At 35.7% G+C, this 22824-nt stretch overlaps 2 protein-coding genes and 1 long non-coding RNA gene across 4 annotated transcripts; 1 reads left to right on the forward strand and 2 right to left on the reverse strand.

The window, feature by feature from the left end:
• Positions 1-1511: 1511 nt before the first annotated feature.
• Positions 1512-5900, reverse strand: LOC110620668 (protein DETOXIFICATION 53). 2 transcript variants are annotated; one of them, XM_021764483.2, is made up of 4 exons: positions 5701-5900; positions 5501-5600; positions 5268-5387; positions 1512-3582 (listed from the first exon to the last, which is right to left on the reverse strand). In XM_021764483.2, exons 3-4 carry the CDS (start codon positions 5361-5363, stop codon positions 2188-2190), a joined length of 1491 nt encoding a protein of 496 aa, XP_021620175.1. In that variant the 5' UTR covers positions 5364-5387; positions 5501-5600; positions 5701-5900; the 3' UTR covers positions 1512-2187. The 2 variants fall into 2 exon arrangements, with proteins under 2 accessions (XP_021620175.1, XP_021620174.1); XM_021764482.2 differs by having other exon boundaries at positions 5268-5600.
• Positions 5901-9897: 3997 nt separating this feature from the next.
• On the forward strand, positions 9898-15120 carry LOC122724453. Its single transcript, XM_043959421.1, has 3 exons — positions 9898-11015; positions 11183-14612; positions 14680-15120. Exons 1-3 carry the CDS (start codon positions 9898-9900, stop codon positions 15118-15120), a joined length of 4989 nt encoding a protein of 1662 aa, XP_043815356.1.
• A 369-nt stretch (positions 15121-15489) lies between these two features.
• On the reverse strand, positions 15490-21575 carry LOC110620113. Its single transcript, XR_002488749.2, has 3 exons — positions 21306-21575; positions 19193-21169; positions 15490-15808 (listed from the first exon to the last, which is right to left on the reverse strand). It is a non-coding gene; the product is annotated as an uncharacterized LOC110620113 (long non-coding RNA).
• Positions 21576-22824: the final 1249 nt, after the last annotated feature.

The following is a 22824-nucleotide window of genomic DNA, read 5'->3' on the forward strand; positions in this document are numbered from 1 at the left end:
ATGGAAACTCCTGTTCAACGCTGTATCACTATCAGTATGACCATAACGGAGCTCTAAGTTCTATTCCGTAGCTAAAAATAAAAATTGGGATTCTACCCGCATCGTGCAACGCGTCACTTGCTATAAGGTAATCAAATCTCTTTATGTTAATGATGAAATTCCTCAGCTTGGTTGATTGCCCCTCACCCCCCCTTTTTTTTTTTATTTATAAATTTGATTCTCACTATTTTCGTAAATGATCGTCACATCAAGCAAAATAGCGAATTCTTTCTTCTTCTCTCCTTTTTTTCCCGCTTATTATTGCTTCTATTTATGGGTTCAATAATGTCCGCGATTTTCGATCTAGAACAATCCATTTTCATTCCGATCTAAATGAAAAAAAAATTATATTATTTCTGTAGGGGAATGATGAAATTCTCTGCTGTTTATGTTTCTGAAGTTCAAATCCACTGGTAAGTAATAAGCTAATATTTGTTTCTGATGTGAAAACTGAATGCAATTTTCTGACATTGTTGAGTTTTGGATTGATGTTTAGATTGTTTTAAGTATATCTCTTACTGAAGGTTTTTGCAATGCGTTTCATTCTCATAAGATAAAGAGTTTATTGCTTTGCAGAATTTATTGATTCTGTTTTCACCTTCTGTAGTCAATTCAAAAGGCTTACAAGCATCTAGGTGTTATCAGACAGCTCCTAGTAGCAAACAGGCTCTGCTATATATTTACCATAATGTTATATGCCTGGATGGAAGTCTTGAAATGTTCGGCCATATGTACATCAATTGCTGATGTTAACCGAGTCCATTGCAATTGAGACATATCTTTATGTTGGCTAAAATTAATAACCTGATCTTTTTGTTTATACATACTTGGATAATAGTTTCTGAGCGTTTCCCATTCTCTTCATGGATAGTTCTAATGCTAGTGCAACTCTGTGAGCTAGTTTATTGCCTGATTATTCCATTGGGTGTGCTTGTTACTTTTTTATTTGTTTGATTCCTTGTACTCAGCTAGTGTCAGAACTATTTTCGAATACTCTTAATTAGTCTATATTATCCATGGCAAGATAATATCTTGTTACATTATCTTGATCCTTTGCTGTCATCTATTGCTACTGTTTGGACAATTAGATGATCATTTCGATGTCTCCATTATCCTGGTTTTCATGGCTTTGGGGTTAGGAAACCTTTGTTTTAATACAATTTCTTAATTTTGCTCTTTTCTGTGCATAAATAATTTACCGTTAATTTCTGATGCCAAATTGTCTTCTATATATACTGAGTAGTTATATAGTTTAAATCACTAGTAGCAATTTACTGTTTTGCAGGGTCATTTCAGAACTGGGAGAGAAGGGCACAGCATTTATTGTCTGTCATTTGTCAGCATCATAAACACTAGATTGCTTCCCAGACACTTGAGTACCAATTTCACATAATTGACTAGTTTTGCTCAAGTTTTATTTTTAATATGGTCTCTTAGCATTTATGTTGTGTCATTAGTGGTTGCTGATACATTTAATCCTGTTGGCTTAATTCTAGGATTATATGTGATATTCGTACTTTCTAGGTTTCTTTGAGATGTTTCCTTTCTGTAACATTGCTTGCAGGTGCTAGTGATTCTGACCTTTTCATACAGGTTGTCACGTGAAAAGAATGAAACTATGACTGGAATTGCAATTTGAACAGCTCCATGTCCCGTGGAAGTTAAACCTGATATGCATTCATGTAACTTATCTTAATTGTTTACTTATTTTAGTCATCATATCACTGGCAAGTTAAGGTTGTCCTTTTGACAGATCTACAGATTATTCAGGCTTTTATAGTGATGACTTTATGCTGTAAACTTAGCTTGGCCAATTTGAGGGGTTGATATCTTCTCTTTCTTATCCTTCTCATTTCCTTCCTGATTTAGTTGGTCTTTTGCTAGGATAGGAACAGACACTTGGTATTAAAAGGTTTTAGCTTCACACAAAGTTGGGTCAGGGAAGAAAGAACGTTCATCTTCCAAGAGATATAAATCATTTACTGTGTAATGGAATCATTTTGCATTTTTTTGAAAAAATTTCTCCACTATCAGACACACTGAACCTGCACTTTGTGAACCAAACTGACGTTTTTAGTTCATTTATATGTTCTAGTCTATCTCTGAATCTGTTAGAGTTGCCTGCGGACAAGAGTTGATTTTGGAGAGTCATTGATCGGTCATGAGTAAGCCATTTTCCAAATCATCCCTCTCACCTGCAGCTGAAGTCAGCTCATCAGCTCTTTTAGCCTGGTGCTTCCAATCAGTTCTATACACGGTGTACAGCATCATAGAAACGCAACTAATTTGTGCAGCAAATAGCCCAAACCATAATCCCCGAAAACCCATTTTGAGTTTGAAAGTTAGGAGAACAGCAACTGGCAATCCAACAAGGTAAAAGGCATATAAATTTATGCGAGCACCATCTTTAGGACGTGCAGTACCAGTTAAGACTCCACAGGCAGCTGTTTGGGGAGAGTTGCCAATTTCACATAACCCCAGTAGTGGAAGTCCAGTTGATATCAAGTCAAGGATCTGTGGCTCATCTGTGTACAACTTTCCCCATACCGAGCTAAAGACTGCTGTGAAAACCGCAGCAGTGAGTCCGCAGGCAAATCCAAGGATGATCCCAATTATGGCCGTCCACTGTGCACGAGCTGGTTGTCCAGCACCCAGTGCATGACCTACTCGTGTGCTTAAGCTGCAGCTTAGGGAAAATGGAAATGAGTAGATTAAACCTGCTGTCTGGATAAGGATGCCTGTAGCTGCAACACTGGCTTTTGGGTTGCTGAGCAAACCGCAAAGAAACAGCATTATCTCATACCACCACCACTCCAAGCATACAGAGACAACGCTGGGCAAAGATAGAGATAACAATGGCTTCCATCCTTGCAACATGGAGGTTGCTGTAATTCCATGCCAAGGTTTCAGCGGCTTCTTCGATACAGCCACATATATTAGCAAGCCTATGTTCATGTTTATGGTATTACAAGCAATGGCCAGGGCAACTCCTTTCACCCCTAGATTCAAATATATAGCAAAAAAGTAGTTGAATGGGGTGTGGAGGATAACTGCACCAACAGCGCATATGGTAAGAGGAGCCGTCAAGCCTTGAGTTCTGAGGAAGGATCTCATTGGATGAAGCACAGCTTGAGCTATTAGTTCAGGAATACAGAAGACCATGTAAACTTTGGCTACACTTGTGATATCTGGATCCTGACCTAAGCGTAGAAAGATTGGTTCTACGTTGAGCCATAACAAGCTAATGGGCAAGGCAACAACTAAAAGGAGACACAGAGTTCTAAGATAGGTTTGGCTGATGACTGACCATCTCTTGGCCCCATAGGCTTGCCCACAGATGGGATCCATTCCCATGGCCAGGCCTTTCATTACCGATAGGCCTGTGATATTTGCAAAGCCGAGTGCCAGTGAGCCTCCTGCTAGCTCTATTTTGCCCATACGACTCAAGAAGAGCATTGATATTACAGACCTCGAGTATATGAGTATGGTCGTCAAAATGATTGGGCATGCAATCTTTCCTAGAGCAAGCACCTCTTCTCCCACCTGCATGGAATGTATTAACCAATTAAACAACTCTGCTTCATCAACGTGATGAAACTCAAATCAATTGACTGATGAAAAGATGATACTCCACCTACCAATAGTGAAGAAATTCAACCAAAATTGAAAAGAAAAGAAATATAAAAAAATGGCAGACAGTTTAAACTTGGTGAGTGTTAGTTGAATAATTTTTATTTATTAATATTGGAGATAAATACCTCGACTTAATAGTTGAAATTCTCTCTTACTTTGTAAATAAATACTCTATAAGGAAATGATATATCTCTTAACAAAAAAGAAGTAATTAATTACATTAAAAAATGTAAAGTATAATTTTGATTTAATGTAGATATACATTTGATACGAGGCATCTAAATAGTTTTATTTTTGTTAACAATACTTTTAAACTAATTAAACAAGGGATTATCACTTATGACTTTGACATAAAAGCTTTGGAAGATGTTCACTTTTGTTAACGGTATATAAGTTACTACTCCAACAAAAGAGATGTTTTTAGGCAAACGTTTGAATTCCTTGGTTTATTTAACTGAACAAAAAATAACAGAATCTTGGAAACCAAAGGAAAGTAATACTAATATATTGAACACTAAACAAATAAGTAGTATTTGTCTGAAAATGAAAAGAGTGAATCCCACGTGGATGCCAACTGGGTGCACTAAGTATTAATGATAGCTATGGCGTAAAACTATGGACTTTTCAGATAGATCGCCAACAAGCTCTATCTGCCATGAACGGATGCAACAAGCTTTCGCAATTATGGTTTTGTATAATAGTCGAAGAAGTGGTGGCTTTGTCTTGTCTTGTCTTGTCTTGTCTTGTGCCTGTTGGTATGTTCCGATTTCCCTTATAAATACCCCAGCCTTGACTATGCAATAGTAGTTTCTATGTTGGGAAATCTTAATTTCGTTATCAGATTTCTGGTATTAATTAGGTTGGATTAATATTAAATTTAAAAATAAAAATAAAAATATATTACGAAACACGTCATTTTCAATGAGATTTGAGTAAAATCCATTGGATAGAATGGTAAGTCAAAATAAAAGAATATGGGGTTTCTGAATTAGATTATGATCGATGTCCCAACAAGAGAATGAGGGTATAGCATTTTTAAAAGACTGCTAGTAGATAGTAACACTGATTATTAATACATTTAGACCCCACCACCCACCAGAATATGCGGGTTTGCATCTGTGGGGAGAGCATCTCTAAAAGAAACACACCATTTCTGTAAATAAAATTTAAAAACACAGCATCTCTACTCTGCTATAAGTGTGTTTCGATGAAGGGTCCCTTCCATTGCCCATTTTTCAGTTTTTAATCTTTTTTGCCCATAAACCAATATCAAAATAACTCTTAATGCCTCCTCAGCTCTGCCCCATCACTCCAAATTTGCTTTGTCAAGGAAACAAGACAAAGAACCTAAGTTTCAGGGAGGAGGAGATGGGAGCATTCCCAAGTAAACCAAGACTTTTTTTTCATAGAAAAAATAATAATTTCGGGAGTTTGGACTCGATAACTCCCAATCCTGAATGACTCCAACACTAATGAATTAAAACGTAAAAATAGTTTAATAAAGTTGAAACAATAAAGAAGTGACAATCTTTTTATACTATATTTCACCTGGGCTAGACCTTATGTATATCACTTTCCAATGGAGAGTTACTGACCTCATTTAGTGGCGGTCGTCCGATATTGCTAGAGAGTGGTAAGCGGCGGAGAAGTCCTTGTAAGACTTGCGCTTGAGTTTCTCCTCTAGCTCTCATTGTATCTTCATTGGAGGCTCCATCCTTTGAAACCAAATTTTCACCATTTATAATTCCTCGAGATTCAGTATCAGTAGTACCAGGGCACATGTCTTTTTCTTTTTTATCCCAATTTTGCAAGAGACAGAGAAACAAACCTAATAACAACAAAACTGGACCAGTTCCAGAGATGGGTTTGGTTGGTTGGTTGTTCTCCTTCGTCGAATGCTGTGTTTAATCAGAATGATTAAACAACTTCTGCAATGCCAAGAAACACACACATGACAACATATTACTAATATAATCAAACCATAAATATCTCCCCATACAAATAAAATATCTGAGTTCAGACCAAAACCTTAATGTTTACAAAGTTGTAGGGATAGATAGAGGTGGCTGCTGCTCACTGCCTCCTCGGCCATGGCATTGGGAAGTGTTTGCTTGTAGGGAAGACAGAAAGAGCTGAAACAAAAATTGCTGCACTGGAACTAAAAACCATGGACCTACACATCGATCCCTAATGCCTCATCATACACACACACATATATATATACATACACACTCGCTTTGCTTACTCTATAGTTATATATATATATATATATAAGTGTGGCGTGCGTGAAATGCTATGTCCATGTAATTTTTTGCTTTATCCAGGAATTCAGATGACTGATGACTGCACAACTACTGTCTCAAGTTTCATGAAAAGTGATCAGTTGCTCAGAAAGAAATCATTATTAAAAGATATATAAAATCAAAAAATTGATTTGTTCCTTAAATTAGGACAATGTCGTATTCCCATAAGAATAAATAGTACAGAAGAAAATTAAAGAATAAATGTAACTATTTGGTCCACTAAGGTGCCATGCATTATAGGTGCCAAAGAAGAGAGAGTGCTTTGCTTTTATGATTTTACTGCTAAATCTCAAATTATTCTTCTTGCCCAAAAATGCTGAAGGGCAGGTTACAACTCCTAGAGCCTTTTGGTGGAAAGGGTTGTACTCCGATGATTTTTTAAAGGTTGGAGTTTAGCTTTACAGGTCCGAAGCTGAGAATAGGCTCAGCTGTTAGAATGGTGAGTGGATGCCCTGAGGACCACTTCCTCCTGTTTAATGTTTTATTTCAGGACATTACTGTTTCTTAAGAGTTCCATAATAAGTAATCAATTGCACGAGCGACCTCTTATTGCTTCACCAAAATTTTTAATTCCCTAGCTAAATAGATAAACAATAAGATGCTGAACATCATAATTAAGGAGGTAGCTTCGTCTATATTCAATTATTTAAAGAGTGAATTAATTAAGTAATCGAAAGTTAGGCAGAAAATAGAGTATAAGTTGAGGAGAAGAGCTTCACATCCCAAACACGAGGGGGAAATGATATCATCATAGGACTGCCTTTGTATGCTTTTTGTCCCTCTGCCTCTTCCTTATTATTCACTGCCACCTTTTTCATTAGCTAGGTTAGGGATCTCTTACAGCATATACCCTCTTCTTAATAATTAAAAATACACCATACACATCTATTTATTACTCATATAACTCTTTAAATTTATATTTAAAATCATGTATTTCCTGTCCCTTAAGTGAAAATATGCATTTTATTAAATTTCAACTAAAAGTCAATAATCATAATGGTGACAATAATTCCGCATATACAATTTGAAATCTGATGATAATGGAATTTTTATTCTATGTAAGGACAATTTTCCTTCATAATTATAATAAACAATATAAAAGTAAAAGAAATTAAAAAAAAAAAAAGGAAAATTACTGTTCCACTTAATGTTTGGTGGGAGATGAGAAAGAGAAATTAATGGAAAAGAAAATATATTTAAGTTATGCACATCCGATCCAACAACTTTTTGTTGTGCCTCCTAATGAAAACTATCCATCCATTAATTTCTCTTTGACTACTTACTCCCACTACAATTTAAACCAATAATTTCCATTCTAATTAACATCATTCACTTCTTCTATATATATAAAAATCCACTTCAGCTTTTTCAATAAATTTAAACTTATTTTAATTTTAATCGCACAAATTAATTCTTCATACCATTATTTTTTCTATTTGATAGGAATGCGAATCTCTATCGCATCAAATCGCCTTGGAATCCAACCATTTTGGCATAGAGAACATGAACCACTTTGGGTTTAATTGGGAGACCAAAATCAAATCCAAGCTATGGTTTTGTAATTACTAGTGATAATCAAGTCAACACTTTGCTCCATTCTCACACAATTACATCTTCCTCCTTCATTTTACTTCCAACTAATGGGATTCCATTCTTGGGATTTTACTTTTCAACATTTTAATTTGTTTTCATATGAGCTAGCTAGGTTAATGAAATACTAATATATATATATATATATATATAAAAGAAAACTAATAATTTCACAACAAAGTGGTGGAAGGACGGACTCTCTTTCTCTCTCTGGTCCACCATGATATTGTTGCATGCTTTTTCGAAAAATTAAAAAAGAAAATAAAAAACTCCATATCAGCCTGACCCTTTTGAGGTGCAAGCAGTTCACGTTTTGACATGTTAAAAAGATACAACTAAAATTGAGCTTTGGTTGCTCACAGTAGCCACTTTCCAAGTTGGCTCTTCCATAACCTCCATGGGCATCGAATCCTTTGATTTTTATAGGGCTTAAGCTAGCTGTGCTGAGTACGGTCATCGTTTTCATCTCCACATTTAGGGTTTCCATTTGACTCATCTAACCAAAACTGGAAAAAACAACGAATATTTTCTTCTTTAACTCTTTTTTTCTGTCTTGCTTGACCTCCATGTTCTTTCTTTGTGATTTTATACATGTTCATGCCTGTGCCTGTGGCTGGCTGTTGATATCAATTTATATTGGAGGATTCTTTCTTCAACTTCTTAATACCTTTTTAAGCCTTTAATCAATTTTAATTAAGTCTGAATCATGTGATTGGCCTTTATACTTGCTTATTTTATTATTATATCAAGATCATATACATACTTGTATTTTCTTGCTAATCACTAACTTTGGTCCTTTACACATAGGATATAGGTTGCTTTGTGAGAATGGCAATTGGGTTAGCCCTCAAAAGAAAAAAGAATTGAACATATTAAATGGTCAAGTCATTGGTTTTCTTTTATAAAGAAAAGGATTATGAGCAAATAATGGGTTTAAATTTAAAAACAAGTCTAAAATTTGCTTTTCATTGGTCTAATCACTTCAATTATATGAGTTTTCCAAAAAGCACAATGATGGATGGTCATGTTTATGTCTCCTTTTCCCCACAGCAGCACCTCATTCTTAACTTCAATTAGGCACTTCTCCACCTTAATTATTGCCTTATTGGATGCCATTGGGTGGGACAATTTCCTTTCTTTTGTTAACTGACTGTCCATTTTTAACCTTTTCTCAACACCCAGTTTATTACTGTTAATACTGTATTAAATCAACTAACATCCATCCTTTCATATTCACTTAGATTGTCAAACAATTAGCCTCCCTTTCTTCAATAAGCAAATCACTTCATTAAACCAGTCATAGTCATTCACACTATACAAATATTAATGTTCATTGTGATGAAATGATCTCATTCAAACCGATTTGAAATTGGTTTTAACTGAATAAGAAATCAAACCTGATTCAACATGACCCATCTGGGAATAGTTGCATAGGTTTAATTTACATAAATAATTAAACCATATTCGTATACATTGCACGAATTAAGACGTCCAATTTATTACCCTTAAACATATGCTAATTAATTAAGAAAGGCAAAAGCTTGTGATGGTAGTGCAGGCGTGAAATTTGCATCCAGTAGAGCCAGCAAGAAGGGGAAAGGGAAGCCTCCCCATAACTGTACGGAAGATACCAACTCCGACCAACCACTGTTTCAGCATATGCACTTGGCACTTAGGAAAGCAGTTCTTCCCACTTGTTTAATCTTTCTACCAAAATTTTTAAGTTTCTTTCTTTTTTATCTTCTCGTAAACTAAATTTCTTGGCTTTTGCTTCCACTGCTAGGCCTGAGAATGTGAGGAAAATTATTTATATTATCACATTCGGTATGAGATAAATAAAACTCGATGCAATGAGTGAACTCATTGCTTCTGCCTTCAGGTTTAATGAATTTTCTATTTGGATAATGCTTCTTTTCTTTGTCTTTCTAGTGATGATATAAAGGCTAACTTTTCAACACACTTAAATTAACGCCCATCACATGGCCCCCTTGATATGTTTAAATACAAAGTTCTATAATTATCAGTGTTAATTCTGTTGAGAAATATTTTAAGATTATTTATTCTAAATGATCTACACTGATATGAGATCATGTCATGCTTCTCAAAACTTTTCAAATCTCAACATGTAAAAGAAAATTAAAAGAAAGAATCTCTATGATAAGTTGGAGTCTTCTCATCTTCTGTCGATAACATGGGGGAAGTCAAAAGGTCTCCTCGGTGAGGAGTTAGGGTTTGTCTCCTCAGTGAGGAGTTTGTTGATTTTTGATTCTCTTCTCTTTCTTTTCATCACCGTTTTAGCCTTTTTCTCTTTCGTTCTTTCTACTTCGATATTATGGAAGGGGAGGTCATGGAAGATCGAGAGTCAGTAGAGATGGCTGGTTTATCGGTGGACGGCGGTGGTCAGATGGGTCTTGAATATCAACAAGAGGAGTTGGGGGCAGGAGACAATCTTGAGCTATGTTTGGTGGGCAGATTTCTTTCGGAGAGGATTATCAACTATAATGCTATGTCTTTTTCATTAGCCGAGCTGTGGCAACCTCGTGAAGGGATGACTGTTAGGGAGTTGGGTGGTGGTCTTTATGTGTTTCAATTTTTTCATGAGGTAGATATTCACCGTGCCCTGGAAATGTGCCCTTGCACCTTTGATAATCAGATTCTGATTATAGAACGTATGTCAGGTTTTTCTACTCCTACAGAGGTCCCTCTTAATCACATCTATATTTGGCTCAAGATCTTTGATTTACAGACTGGGTTTCATTCTGAAAGGGTAGCTAAAGATATTGGCAATCAGGTCGGTCAATTTATTGCTTCAGATGAGCGCAATTTTACTGGGGAGTTCGACTCATTTGTTCGAATCCGTGTTAGATTGGATGTTCGGAAACCGCTGATGCAAGGCATCAACTTGAGAAGAACAGGTGCAGGTTGGTTTTGGGCGAGGTTTGAATATGAACGTTTGCCCACGTTCTGCTTGATCTGTGGTATCCTTGGCCACACAAATAGATTCTGCCCTCAACTGATTCATTATCCTATAGGACAGGCCCCTCGCAACTATTCTCTGGACATCCGTGCTAAACCTCGCAGAGGGGGAATGGTGAACAAGAGCTCACGGTGGCTCCGTACGCCGGGGAGGTCTTTCCGATCAGAAGGTAGTAGTGGTTCAGCTATGGAAACTGATCAAGATTATGCCGCTTATCACGGGCCTAATTTAAATTCAAATTCTGAAAAAGATAAGGGAGTGGTTACTGGAGCTGCTTTAGCTAAGTCTCCTATTTTGTCTCAACATGCTGTTAATTCCCATGTACACCCAGCAATGCAATCTCCTACTGGGCTTACTATTGTGGACCTGAAGCGACGTCGTATGGAGGAGGCATTAAATGAGGAGAGGGCCCAAGATGGTGGTACCAATGCAGGACCTGATTCTACACTTTCAAGGGCTGCACCAAAAAACATGTTATCGGCGGGTTTTGGGGACCAGGCCCGTCGAGAGAAATGAGTTGCCTTAGCTGGAACTGTCGTGGGCTTGGCAACCCACGGGCAGTTAGTTTCCTAAAAGAAATTGTTAGGGAAAAGAGGCCAAGTTTTATTTTTTTAATTGAAACTCTTTGTTATCGTAATAGGATTGAAGAAATAAAAAATTTATTGGGTTATGATGATTTTGTTTCTGTGGACTGTGTGGGGCATAGTGGTGGTCTAGCTTTACTTTGGCGTGCTATTGACTCTGTGCATGTTCTATTTCAATCGGCTAGATGTATTGATGTGGAGGTTGACTTAGATTCGGTGGGTAGTTGGCGACTAACTGGCTTTTATGGACATCCTAACCGTAATCATCATCAGGAGTCTTGGGCTTTACTACAGAATTTAGCAACTATGAGCACACGTCCCTGGGTCTGTATGGGGGACTTCAATGACATTCTAGCTAATCATGAGAAGAAAGGAGGCAGACGGCAACCGAATGCATTGATTCAGGGGTTTCACAATGCTGTAATGGCAGCGGGACTCTGTGATTTTCCCATGAGCGGATATAAATTTACTTGGGAAACTGGTAGGGGCTCAGATCGGTGGGTTGAAGAAAAATTAGATAGAGTTCTTACCTCTCCATCATTTAATTCTTTGTTTTCCCATGCTAGAGCGGCTTCGTTGGAAGCTTCTTCATCTGATCATCTTCCAATACTGTTGGAGATACGTCTCTTTATTCCGACCCAGTTGGCCAGGAGATTTAAATTTGAGAACAGTTGGAGAAGAGAGCCGCAGTGCCGTGAGTTGATCTCCAATGTTTGGAATTCGAGTGCCTCTGTGGATGTGTTTAATAAATTACTTCGGTGTGGAGAATTGTTGTATAGATGGGGGCTGGACATTCGAAATCTACATAAGCAGGAGTTGGTACAGTGTAAGTTAGATATGCAGCACTTGCGGGGTTCTCGTTCGTTGGCTGATGTTCGCAAGTTTGAGGAGGCTAAGAAGAGATACCATGACTTGTTGAGGGATAAAGAAATACAATGGAAGCAACGTGCCAAAGTCTTTTGGTTGAAAGAAGGAGATTCTAACACTAGATTCTTTCATGCAATGGCTACAAACAGAAAAAAGAAGAATCTGATTCATCGGCTCCAAGACAGCAATGGGGTTTGGTGTGAGAGGGGGCCAGCTCTCGACACTCTTATTGTTGATTATTTTCAGGATATCTTCCAGGCAAATTCAGGTGATACTCAGCCTATTATTGATCATATCCCTCACTGTATTACTGAGGAAGATAATGCTTTTCTTCTTGCTCCTTATTCACCTGAGGAAGCCCGTGCAGCAGTGTTTAGCATGCAGGCGGACAAGGCACCTGGTCTCGATGGGTTCAACCCAGGTTTTTTCCAATATCACTGGGATATTATTGGGTCTGATGTTTCATCTACTTGTATTTCAATGTTGGCTGTCGGTACATTCCCGGTAGAGTTAAATGAAACAGCATTAGTTTTGATTCCAAAGAAGACAATTCTTGGGACGATGGGGGATTTGCGGCCAATAGCTTTGTGTAATGTCTTTTATAAAATAATGTCCAAGATGGTTGAAAATCGACTTAAAAGGCTACTGCCTCGGATTATTTCTCCATCACAGTCGGCATTTGTTGCCGGGAGAAGCATCCATGATAATACTATAATTGCCTTCGAGCTTATGCACTTTTTCAAAGGCAAGCGCTATGGTCGTGAGAGTTATGGTGCCTTAAAGATGGACATTAGCAAGGCATATGATCGTATGGAGTGGAATTATGTTTCGGATGTCTTGGATAAAATGGGTTTCTCAACACAGTGGACGAGTGTGATCATGCACTGTATTACTTCAGTCAGCTATCATATTGTTCATGATGGGAAGGAATTGGGTCCAATTATGCCTACACGAGGATTGCGGCAAGGAGATTCCTTGTCCCCATATATATTTATCTTGTGTACTGAGGGATTTTCACAGCTTATATCGCACAAGGTGGCTAGTTCGGCTTTACATGGTTGTCGGGTGGCTAGGAGATGCCCTGAGATAACTCATCTCTTCTTTGCCGATGATAGCTTGATTTTCTTCCATAGCACTGCTGCTGAAGCTCAGGTTGTGAAGGAGGTGGTTTCTACTTATGCACAGGCATCTGGGCAGCTCATAAATTTCACTAAATCTGCCATATGCTTCTCTAAGAACACGAGACAGAATGATCGGGCTGGTGTGTGCTCTATGTTAGGCGTGGAAGAGCATTCAAGTTTGGGCAAATATTTGGGTCTTCCATCAGTGGTGGGCATAAACAAAAGAGAAATATTTGGTTTTTTAAAGGACAAGGTGTGGCAGAAACTTAACTCCTGGAAACGTCGTTGCTTGTCCCGTGCAGGTAAAGAAATCTTACTAAGAACAGTGCTCCAAGCACTTCCTAATTATGTGATGAGCATGTTCCTAATCCCTAAGACTCTTTGTCACGACCTCCAACAGATGATGAATATGTTTTGGTGGGGTAAAGGTATTAACCATGAAAGGGGAATCCATTGGATGAGTTGGGATAGAATGAGTCAACCAAAATTTGTTGGAGGGTTGAGCTTCAAGAAGTTAAGGGAGTTCAACTTGGCTATGGTTGGAAAGCAAGCTTGGAATATTGTGACTAATCCTTCTTTGTTGGTGGCAAGGTTAATTAAAGCTCGTTATTTTCCTGATGCTAATTTTATCACGGCTCATCTGGGGTCCAATCCGAGCTATTTTTGGCGAAGCATTTGGGAAGCACAATCTGTTATTAAGGCCGGTATGTGTTGGAAAGTTGGAAATGGACAGCAAATTCGAGTCTGGGAAGATCCTTGGATCCCAAATTTGCCTTCCTCCTGGGTGCAAACATCGCAGCCTGTTAACTCACAGGTAAACTTTGTTCATGATTTGATGATTAATGGTTTTTGGAATTTGCCATTGTTACGTTCAATTTTTAGTATGGAAGAGCAGCAGGCCATACTGTCTATTCCCCTCCCTCGATTTGCTGCTAGTGACAGATTGATCTGGAAGTTGGAGCCAAATGGTCAATATTCAGTTAAATCAGTTTATAAATTCCTAACTAATATTGGAGATGGAGTTGTGGGAGGTCATATTAGTGCGATGTGGCGGAAATTATGGAACGTCAGGGCTCCTCCTAAGTGTCGCGACTTAGAGTGGAGGGCAGCCAATAATGCCATACCAGTTTTGCAGCTGCTTCAACAGCGACATGTTCCTGTGCATAATTCATGTCCTTTATGTAATTCTGTTAGTGAATCTGTGCTCCATGTGCTGGTTACATGCCCTTTTGCCAAGGGGGTATGGCTTGCGTCTTCGATTGGATGGCTTTTTCCTCAGTCGGCGTCATTTTTGGCATGGTTGTGCTCAGTTTTGCAACTGGTGAGAAAGAAAGACCAAGCTATGGTGGTAATGATCTGCTGGGCTCTTTGGCAGGCACGGAATGATGTGGTCTGGTCTTCGAAGTGGTCGAGCCCTGCTGCTGTGGTGTATCGGGCTAGGACAATCCTCTACGATTGGTGTAATGCGCGACACGTTGATGACAGTTCTTCTGATGCTGTGCCAGCTCCTCCACCGTTACATTTCTGGGTTCCACCGCTTCAAGGATTCTTGAAAGCTAATGTAGTCAGTCTTCCCTGATGGCTTCATTGGAGTTGGTGGAGTGCTTCGCTCATATGATGGCTCTTTTGTTGGCGCTTGTCAACATAGACTCCTTGGTTACTTCTCTCCTAAAACAGCTGAGCTAATTACCATTAGAGAAGTTCTGAGTTGGATTAAGAGGCTGGGTTATGATCAGATAGTGTTGGAATCAGATGCTCTTACGGTAGTGAAGGCTTTGCTTTCTTCTTCAACTTCTGATTTTTCTAGTTTTGGGTCTCTTGTTGATGATTGTAAATCTCTAATAGCAGAGATGAATTCAGTATCTGTGAGTTTTGTTTCTCAATCTGCCAATAGTGTGGCACATCTTATAGCTAGAGCTGCCTCTACTATTTCAGACAGGATGGAGTGGCTGAGTACCCCTCCACAATTGATTGTTCATGCTTTGATGTTGGACTTCCAAATTTGAATGCAATTATATTTTTAGTTCAAAAAAAATGAAAGAATCTCTTAATAGTAAATATCAAAAGATCAAATCCAACTCATTTAAAATTAAAATACATTTAAAACTAGTATCAACATAAGCTGACTGTAAATGTATGGTACTACTGAAAATTTCTTCTCAAGTTTCAGGTACTCTTGTATGTATTTTAATTCATTAGTTTTATTTTCTATAGTGGTAGTAGCATATCATGAATCCCATGTAGTGGGGACAAGACCAACCAATCCTCTAATGTGTTACCACTTGCATATAATTAGAATAAATATAGGGTTATAGTGATAATTCCTGTCCCCCGTAACCCTGTGATTAGTGGGTTCTCACTTTTAGGTTTTGGGTTCCAAAAAGAAATGGATTTTATATTCAGGCAATAGAGCAAATATAGGTGCAGTTACCTACTCATGTTATGACAAATAGGACTTTTGCCTTCTACTATCACAGCAACACCTGTCCTTGTCAATAGTTGGGTAGCAAGAAACTGTTAGTTGCGTGGCCTACTTCTCTTCTGCCACCTCACTCTTCCTTCCTATTCGTTTGCCGCTCCAACCATAATTATGCTTCGCCTTCATATAATTTCTTTCTTTCCATCTATTACCTTCTTCTGTCTGGCTACTACCCACAATGGTGTATGCATTGCTGCCTCACTTGCCGACAATTTCTGCAGATAAAAATTGTTTCTCATGGATCAGCACAAGAAATGAGTAATATTTCATTCTGCAATTGAAATTCAAACTATCTTATAATCTTAAACAAGACTCTACTACCAATCAGCTAATGTTCATTGCCAGTTTTCATCAATGACAACATTTATGCTTATTTTCAACAGTAGTTACTTCTCTCACCATTATCAATATATTCTAGCAGTTAATGATCTTCCAGGTTAATTGGACATTCCATTGACAAGAAATGGGTACCGATAAAAATGGGTAGGCTTGTTTTGGGTGTCCATCAGCAAGATATTGGACTTTGGATGGCATGCCTACCATCAGCCTGTTTCTTGCTTTCCTCAGCTTTGTTATGGAAAACCCATACTGCATCAGCCATAGAATAACCAGTCGTACTCTTCTGTAATTCGTGATCAAAGGATAGAAACTTGGAATATTTTAGGCTAATGCCATCAATCGAGTTAACTCTTGGACGTGGAATTGTGGAAGTTTAAAAATGGAAAATATGCCTTGTATTTGGGTTATACACTTATAAAAGCAAATGACATCTGACCCAACTCGGTTGGGCCCAAAAATCGTGTACAAATTCACAAAGAGAAATGCCAAGCCTATTATCGACGCCGGCTGTGGTCCACTTCAAAACTGAAACAGGACGTCAGGACCTGTCCGACTTCAAATTGCACCCGGACAAAGACATGTAGAGCAAAACCAGCATTGAACCGGGACCTTCCGGGCAAAAATGAGTTCGGAGAAAAAAATTTAATGGTTGAATTTGATCAAGATCAAAATCAGCAAAAAGATCGGAGCCACCCCAAACTGGTGGCCACCCTAATCTCATCAGCAAAGAACCCAGCCATGACCGCTCAATCCAGAATTTCTTTGAACTAATTAAGCTTTTTTTTTTTTGGTTTTTTTTTATCGTAGCAGACATGCAAGCAAAACATAAAATTTGTTTACACCATCTTCCCCCATATGTGGCTACAAATCTACTTAAGGGCTACTACTTCTTATTCCATGTGGTTTTGCAAGAGCCTTGGGCATTTGGATAAAGCTAACAGAACACGATCTGAGAAAGAGATTGTTTTCTGAAGCAGTGCAGTGTCCGCGAGTAAAATTGTGGATTTTTCATACTGCAGAGGAAGGAAGCAGTTTACGATTGGATTGGGTCCTAAAGCTAAAAAGCATGTATTGGCAGCTAATATATCTCGGCGATGATCATGTCAATGTTAAGATCTAAGTCTTCCTAAAAAGGTCAAAAATTTCTATAAAAAAAATCAGATTTATCGCTCAGCCTCAATATATGGACAGAAAATGATTTTCCAGCTTAACAACACAGAATTTGATGGGATTGTTATCAGGATTCATAATCTTTATTACTGAATCTTGCTGCATATGCCAACAGAAAAAAAAAATCTAACTGAAGCCTACAATGCTTAGCCCAACCTTTATTTATTTATTTATTTTTCTGGTTGAAAGCTTAGCCATACCTGAAGCCAAGTTTTTTGAGCATGAGAACTATAAGAGCATTCATTGGGGCTTTTTGCTTTTTCAGGTTTAAAAAAAAAAATATTTCTCAATCTCTGGTTCAGAAAAAATATTTTCTGAAATCAGGGTGAAAAGAACCTCTACCACACTTTAAAAGTGCGGTAGAGCTTACCGCACTTTTAAAATGCGGTAAGCAAATAATAAATTAAAAAAAAATATTAAATGCATTACCGCACCTTAAAGGTGCGGTAATGCATGAGTGCGGCAATAGCCGCACTCAATTAGTTTAATTATAAATTTAATTTTTATTTAATTAATTATTATATTTTATTAATTTAATTTATATAATTATATATTAAATTTATAAAATATAATTATAAAAATTATATTAATATTAATATTAATATTAATTAATTTAAGTTATTTATAATATAATATTATATTTATTAATTTATTTTATTAATTTATATAATTTAATTAATTATATATTAAATTTATATAAATATAATTATAAAAATTATATTAATATTATTATAAATATTAATCATTTTAATTTATTTACAATAAAAAATTATATTTTTCATATTTATCATTCTACTTTTATTATTTTTATTACAATTAATTTATAAATATTTAATATAAATATTTGTGAATTATAAAAATTATAAAAAATTAAAATTTATTTTATTTCATATTTTTTCTCATAATTTTTCTTTATTCTCTTATATTCCTCTCAAAATACTCAATAAATATTAATTTTTAATATTTTTATAACTTTACAAATATTAATATTGAACAGTAACTATATATAAATAATAAACGTCAGTCATATAGAACTCAATGTTTAAAAAAAAAATGAATATTTATATAGGACGAAAAGAGATTTTATCATCTTTAATATTATTTTTTGATAAAAATTTTTATTTTATTATTTATATATATATTAACTTATTTTTATTATATTTCACTGCTTTTAAATATTTAGATGTATTTTTTTATTTAATTTTTTATAATTTCTGCATTCATAAATATAATTAATAAAATAAATTATATATATCCTTAACATTAATTAATATATTTGTAAAATAAATTATATTAATACATTTATATATATCTTTAGTATTAATTAAATTATATAAATTAATAAAATAAAGTGGTAAATATGATAAATATAATATTATATTATAAATAATTTAAATTAATTAATATTAATATAATTTTTATAATTATATTTATATAAATTTAATATATAATTAATTAAATTATATAAATTAATAAACTAAATTAATAAATATAATATTATATTACAAATAACTTAAATTAATTAATATTAATATAATTTTTATAATTATACTTTATAAATTTAATATATAATTATATAAATTAAATTAATAAAATATAATAATTAATTAAATAAAAATTAAATTTATAATTAAAATAATTGAGTGCGGCTATTGCCGCACTCATGCATTACCGCACCTTAAAGGTGCGGTAATGTATTTAATATTTTTTTTTTAATTTATTATTTGCTTACCGCACTTTAAAAGTGCGGTAAGCTCTACCGCACTTTTAAAGTGCGGTAGAGGTTTCTTTTACCCTGATTTCAGAAAATGTTTTTCCCGAACTAGAGATTGAGAAATATTTTTTTTTTTAAACTTGAAAAAGCAAAAAGCCCGCATTCATTGCCCAATAAACTGGAGGTGTATGTAAACTATTTTGTGCACACCAAATGCATTTACCTATTGAAGATATGTTACAATACCTAACTACTCTGCTAATAGCCTAATTTGTCCCCTCCACCAAATTCTAAGTTCCTTAAAGCCCAAAGGATTTAAATTTCTTGCACATAAATAATCAAATAGCATGAGGTACTGGTTGAGTGTGAATAAAACCTTGGAAGTAAAGAAACCTCTATTTGTGCTTGCAATGTGTTGAGAATTCTGAATGCCACTCTTCCAGCAGGACCATTGCTTTATGCAAGGATCCCCTCACAAATATAAACATAATCGGAAAACATACTATGAGGGAGAAATATGAAAGGCAAAAAAGAATAAAACTACATGAATAGGCATATTTGAAAAGCTCACGGTCTTTAGTTTTTAGCCTAAAAAGCTAAAAGTGTAGAGCTCCTGAATAGCCTGCTTAAAAACAAACTAGCTCGTTAATTTGCCTTGTAATGATTGCAAGGTATAGATTGAGAGAATGAAAGACAGCATCAACCCTGTTTTTGCACAAGTTTTAACTTCAGATTGCATAAACATCAATTTCATTGTCATAAAGCATTTACTCATGCAAGCAGGGGATAATAAAACTATTAGTCAGCACAACTCCGAACCTGCTACTTTCAGTTTGAGCAGAAATAATTACCTGGCCCAAACACATAGAATCTAGAATTAACATCTATCTCTAGTTGTTGTCCCCGGTCATCAAGAAAAAATTAATTACATTTTTGAACTACTATAGTTCTCACTTCTAATTCAAATCACATAATGTCGGACAGTTGAGTAACTAAGAAAAAATATGATAAATGAACTGCACTTCATAAAGGATAAATCATCAATTAGACCTTAACGAAACAGGAACTAAGAGGTAAAAACCATATACGAGTCTTGAACATTTGTATGGGTAGTTTGCGAATGGGCTGCAAAAAAATAGACATTTAAGATGACATTTTAATGTGCAAAGGTAGTATTAGAAAGGCAAATGAAACCAAGTCTTAATTCAAATTTCAAAATGCCCTCTATCAATTAGAAGACATAGCTGGGGAAGCACTTGGTTGTCAAATGACTGGCAGCTTGATGATTTATGTCCTATACAGATATCAATATAGGTCCACAAAACTTCAAACATTACAAGTGACAATTTTTACCCAAACTGTCAGCTTCAACCCTGGAACAAAGCCCAATTGATCATTCCAGTTTCCACATATCTGTGGCAATATGATTGTCCCGGAGGAAAAACTGACACAAGGGCTCAATAATCCAAGTTATTCATGGATTATCTGTTTGATGTTACTGTATGCATAGTCCACTCCTCAAACCTCAAATACTACAAATAAACTAAAATCACTGCAAAAATAAGGATAATTCATAGAAATATATGCTCCATTTGTTTCACAGAAAATATATTTCATGAAAATATTTTTACTACTTTCTGTTATTTGGTGCATTTGGAAAAATTGGTCAAAGTATAATATCTCCCTGGTAAAAAAAAATTAAGCTCCTCTCAATATAAAGGACTTCTTTCAATGTAAATTGGGATTGAAAAGAAACTCAAAATCAAACATCGAATCAAATATGAAAGCATATTGTTAAAATAAGCCTTAAAACCTATCATCTGAAAATAAAAATAGAGATTCAGATGAGAGTGCAAGTACTAGAAAGTGAAACATAGTTTGTTTAATTTTGAAGTTCCAAATCAAACTATAAAGCCGCGCCAAAAACGTAATTCCTCCCAACAGATTTCCAAAGTGATTCATTTAACAATAAGTTTACTTGCTAAATTGAGCTAAGCTAGAATATAGATTTAAAACATAGTGGAATTACTTCAATGATATCAACAGGGTTCTTTGCTTGCAAAAATTACCAACGAAAGCTATATCTGAGACTTCTAAATATAACACCGAAGGAACATATTTCTTACATTTTGTAGGGATCAGCACAATCTTTTGGTTTTGCTGTCGGAATCAAACCATGGACATCATACACCCAAATGTAACACAATTCAAAACACCTACCAACACCCACTCCGGCCAAAATAGAATAAGAGATGGAAGCATAAATTGAGTTATTCAAAAACAGAGATACCTCGCGATTAACAGCAAATATAGGACAATGTTTGCCGATCATGTTTAGCCAGAGAGTTATCGACTGGAATCATATGCAAAATAGAACATTAGCGAAATTCATTAATTGAAATAAGCCACTGCAGCAGAATTAGGCGAGCGTTAATATGATAATTTTTTTACATAGAAAGTGAGAATGTGAAGGGAAATAGAGTACTGACAGAGCGCAATTGTGCTCATGGGAACAATCTAATATCTCCAGGCCTGTACGCAAGAGAGATCGGTGTCAGCTATAGTAACAAGAAAAACAATACTGAAGCAATTCGTTTATCTCCAGCTAGGTTTGCGGATACGAAGCTTGGCCATGGTGCTTATGAGCGAAAGCCAGAGGACTGCTACGTTGAGCCCCTTGCAGACTGCGAAGAAGGCCCGTCCTCACTTTTTCTCCTTTCTTATTTTTTTTACTCTCAGGTCCTCTCTCCTTTGAGATGTTTTTCATGGATCTGTTTGGCATTGATATTATAATTGTCCTTGGAAAATTTAAAAATTATAAAAAATAGGAAAAATTACTTTATAATCCCTGAGATTTAACGTAATTAATACTTCTGTCCCTCTATTTTGACGACCCAACACTTAAGTCTCTCACTTTCTTTTCTGTCCGAATTCGTAGTATTTCCATCCAAAATCTTCTTCTTTTTCTTCTTTTTCTTCTTCTTCTGAAATTTCACATTGAAATAAGGGTATTTTTGGAAAAAATTATCACATCTCACCTTTAACTCTTTGACTAAACGGTTTAAATGGACGGAAGGATTACGAATTTAGACAGAAGAGAAAATGAGGAACTTAAGTGTTGGGTTGTCAAAATAGAGGGACAAAAGTATTAATTACGTTAAATTTCAGAGACTAAAAAATAATTTTCCCTAAAAAATAATTTAAAATTATTTTTAATATAATTTAATTCTAAAAACACCAAAATCACAATACCGTTTTCAAAATCGTTATTTTAGCAGCATTTAAAATTATATATTTTTTTAAATAATATTTTTTCTCATTTTCAAATTTAATATCAAATAGACTTTATGATTGACTTTAAAAAAAGACATTTTATGCCATTTGATTTTTTGTGTTTAGCCTAAATAAAATTTTAAATTTATAGAACTGAACACAACCAAAGATAGAAAAAGAAAATCTTGAATAAAGTGTGTGCAGTAAATGTACTAACAATATTAAATATTATGTCCCACTCACATTTTTTTATTCATTTTTTCACCTATATTAAAAAAAATAATTAAAGGAAACTTGAATTTGGTACTGTCGAAAAAAAAAAAAACATGATGGAAGAGGATGGTCTTTGTAATACCCGGCTAGATCTCGACACCGAAATTCCTACTTCCGGCGAAATCTCCGTTAAAATTCGGAATTTCTCGGATGTCGGAACCTTCTAAAAGGGTAAAATAAAGGTTTTCATAAAATGTTTTTACATGTTTTTATAGTTTTATTAAAGAAAGAAATTGAGTTTTGAAAAAGAAAAGAGCTTGGAGGCAAACCCAGGTTCGGCCGCCGAACATGGAGCAGATGCGGGGGCACTTTTGGCTCCCGAAAGTGGTCTAGCCAGCCACCTATAAAGGGCCCCCTGTCCGAAAATAGACGAGTTTTCTCTCTCCATTTCCAGACAAGGTGATTCTCCGCCACCCTTTGTTGATCTTGTGCTTTTCCTTCAAGTCTCTCATGATTTTTATG

This window comes from Manihot esculenta, chromosome 8 (genome assembly GCF_001659605.2).
Source record: "Manihot esculenta cultivar AM560-2 chromosome 8, M.esculenta_v8, whole genome shotgun sequence".
NCBI lineage: Eukaryota > Viridiplantae > Streptophyta > Magnoliopsida > Malpighiales > Euphorbiaceae > Manihot > Manihot esculenta.

Bases quoted from the DNA above. Each gene is read 5' to 3' on its own strand.
- LOC110620668 (XM_021764482.2), bottom strand. From the start codon at position 5,453: ATGTGCCCTGGTACTACTGATACTGAATCTCGAGGAATTATAAATGGT. The intron at 3,583-5,267 runs GTCAGTAACTCT...CATTCCATGCAG, and splicing joins GACGACCGCCACTAAATGAG to GTGGGAGAAGAGGTGCTTGC.
- LOC122724453 (XM_043959421.1), top strand. From the start codon at position 9,898: ATGGAAGGGGAGGTCATGGAAGATCGAGAGTCAGTAGAGATGGCTGGT. The intron at 11,016-11,182 runs GTTATCGGCGGG...TTATCGTAATAG, and splicing joins AGGGCTGCACCAAAAAACAT to GATTGAAGAAATAAAAAATT. The intron at 14,613-14,679 runs GTGCCAGCTCCT...AAGCTAATGTAG, and splicing joins ATGACAGTTCTTCTGATGCT to TCAGTCTTCCCTGATGGCTT.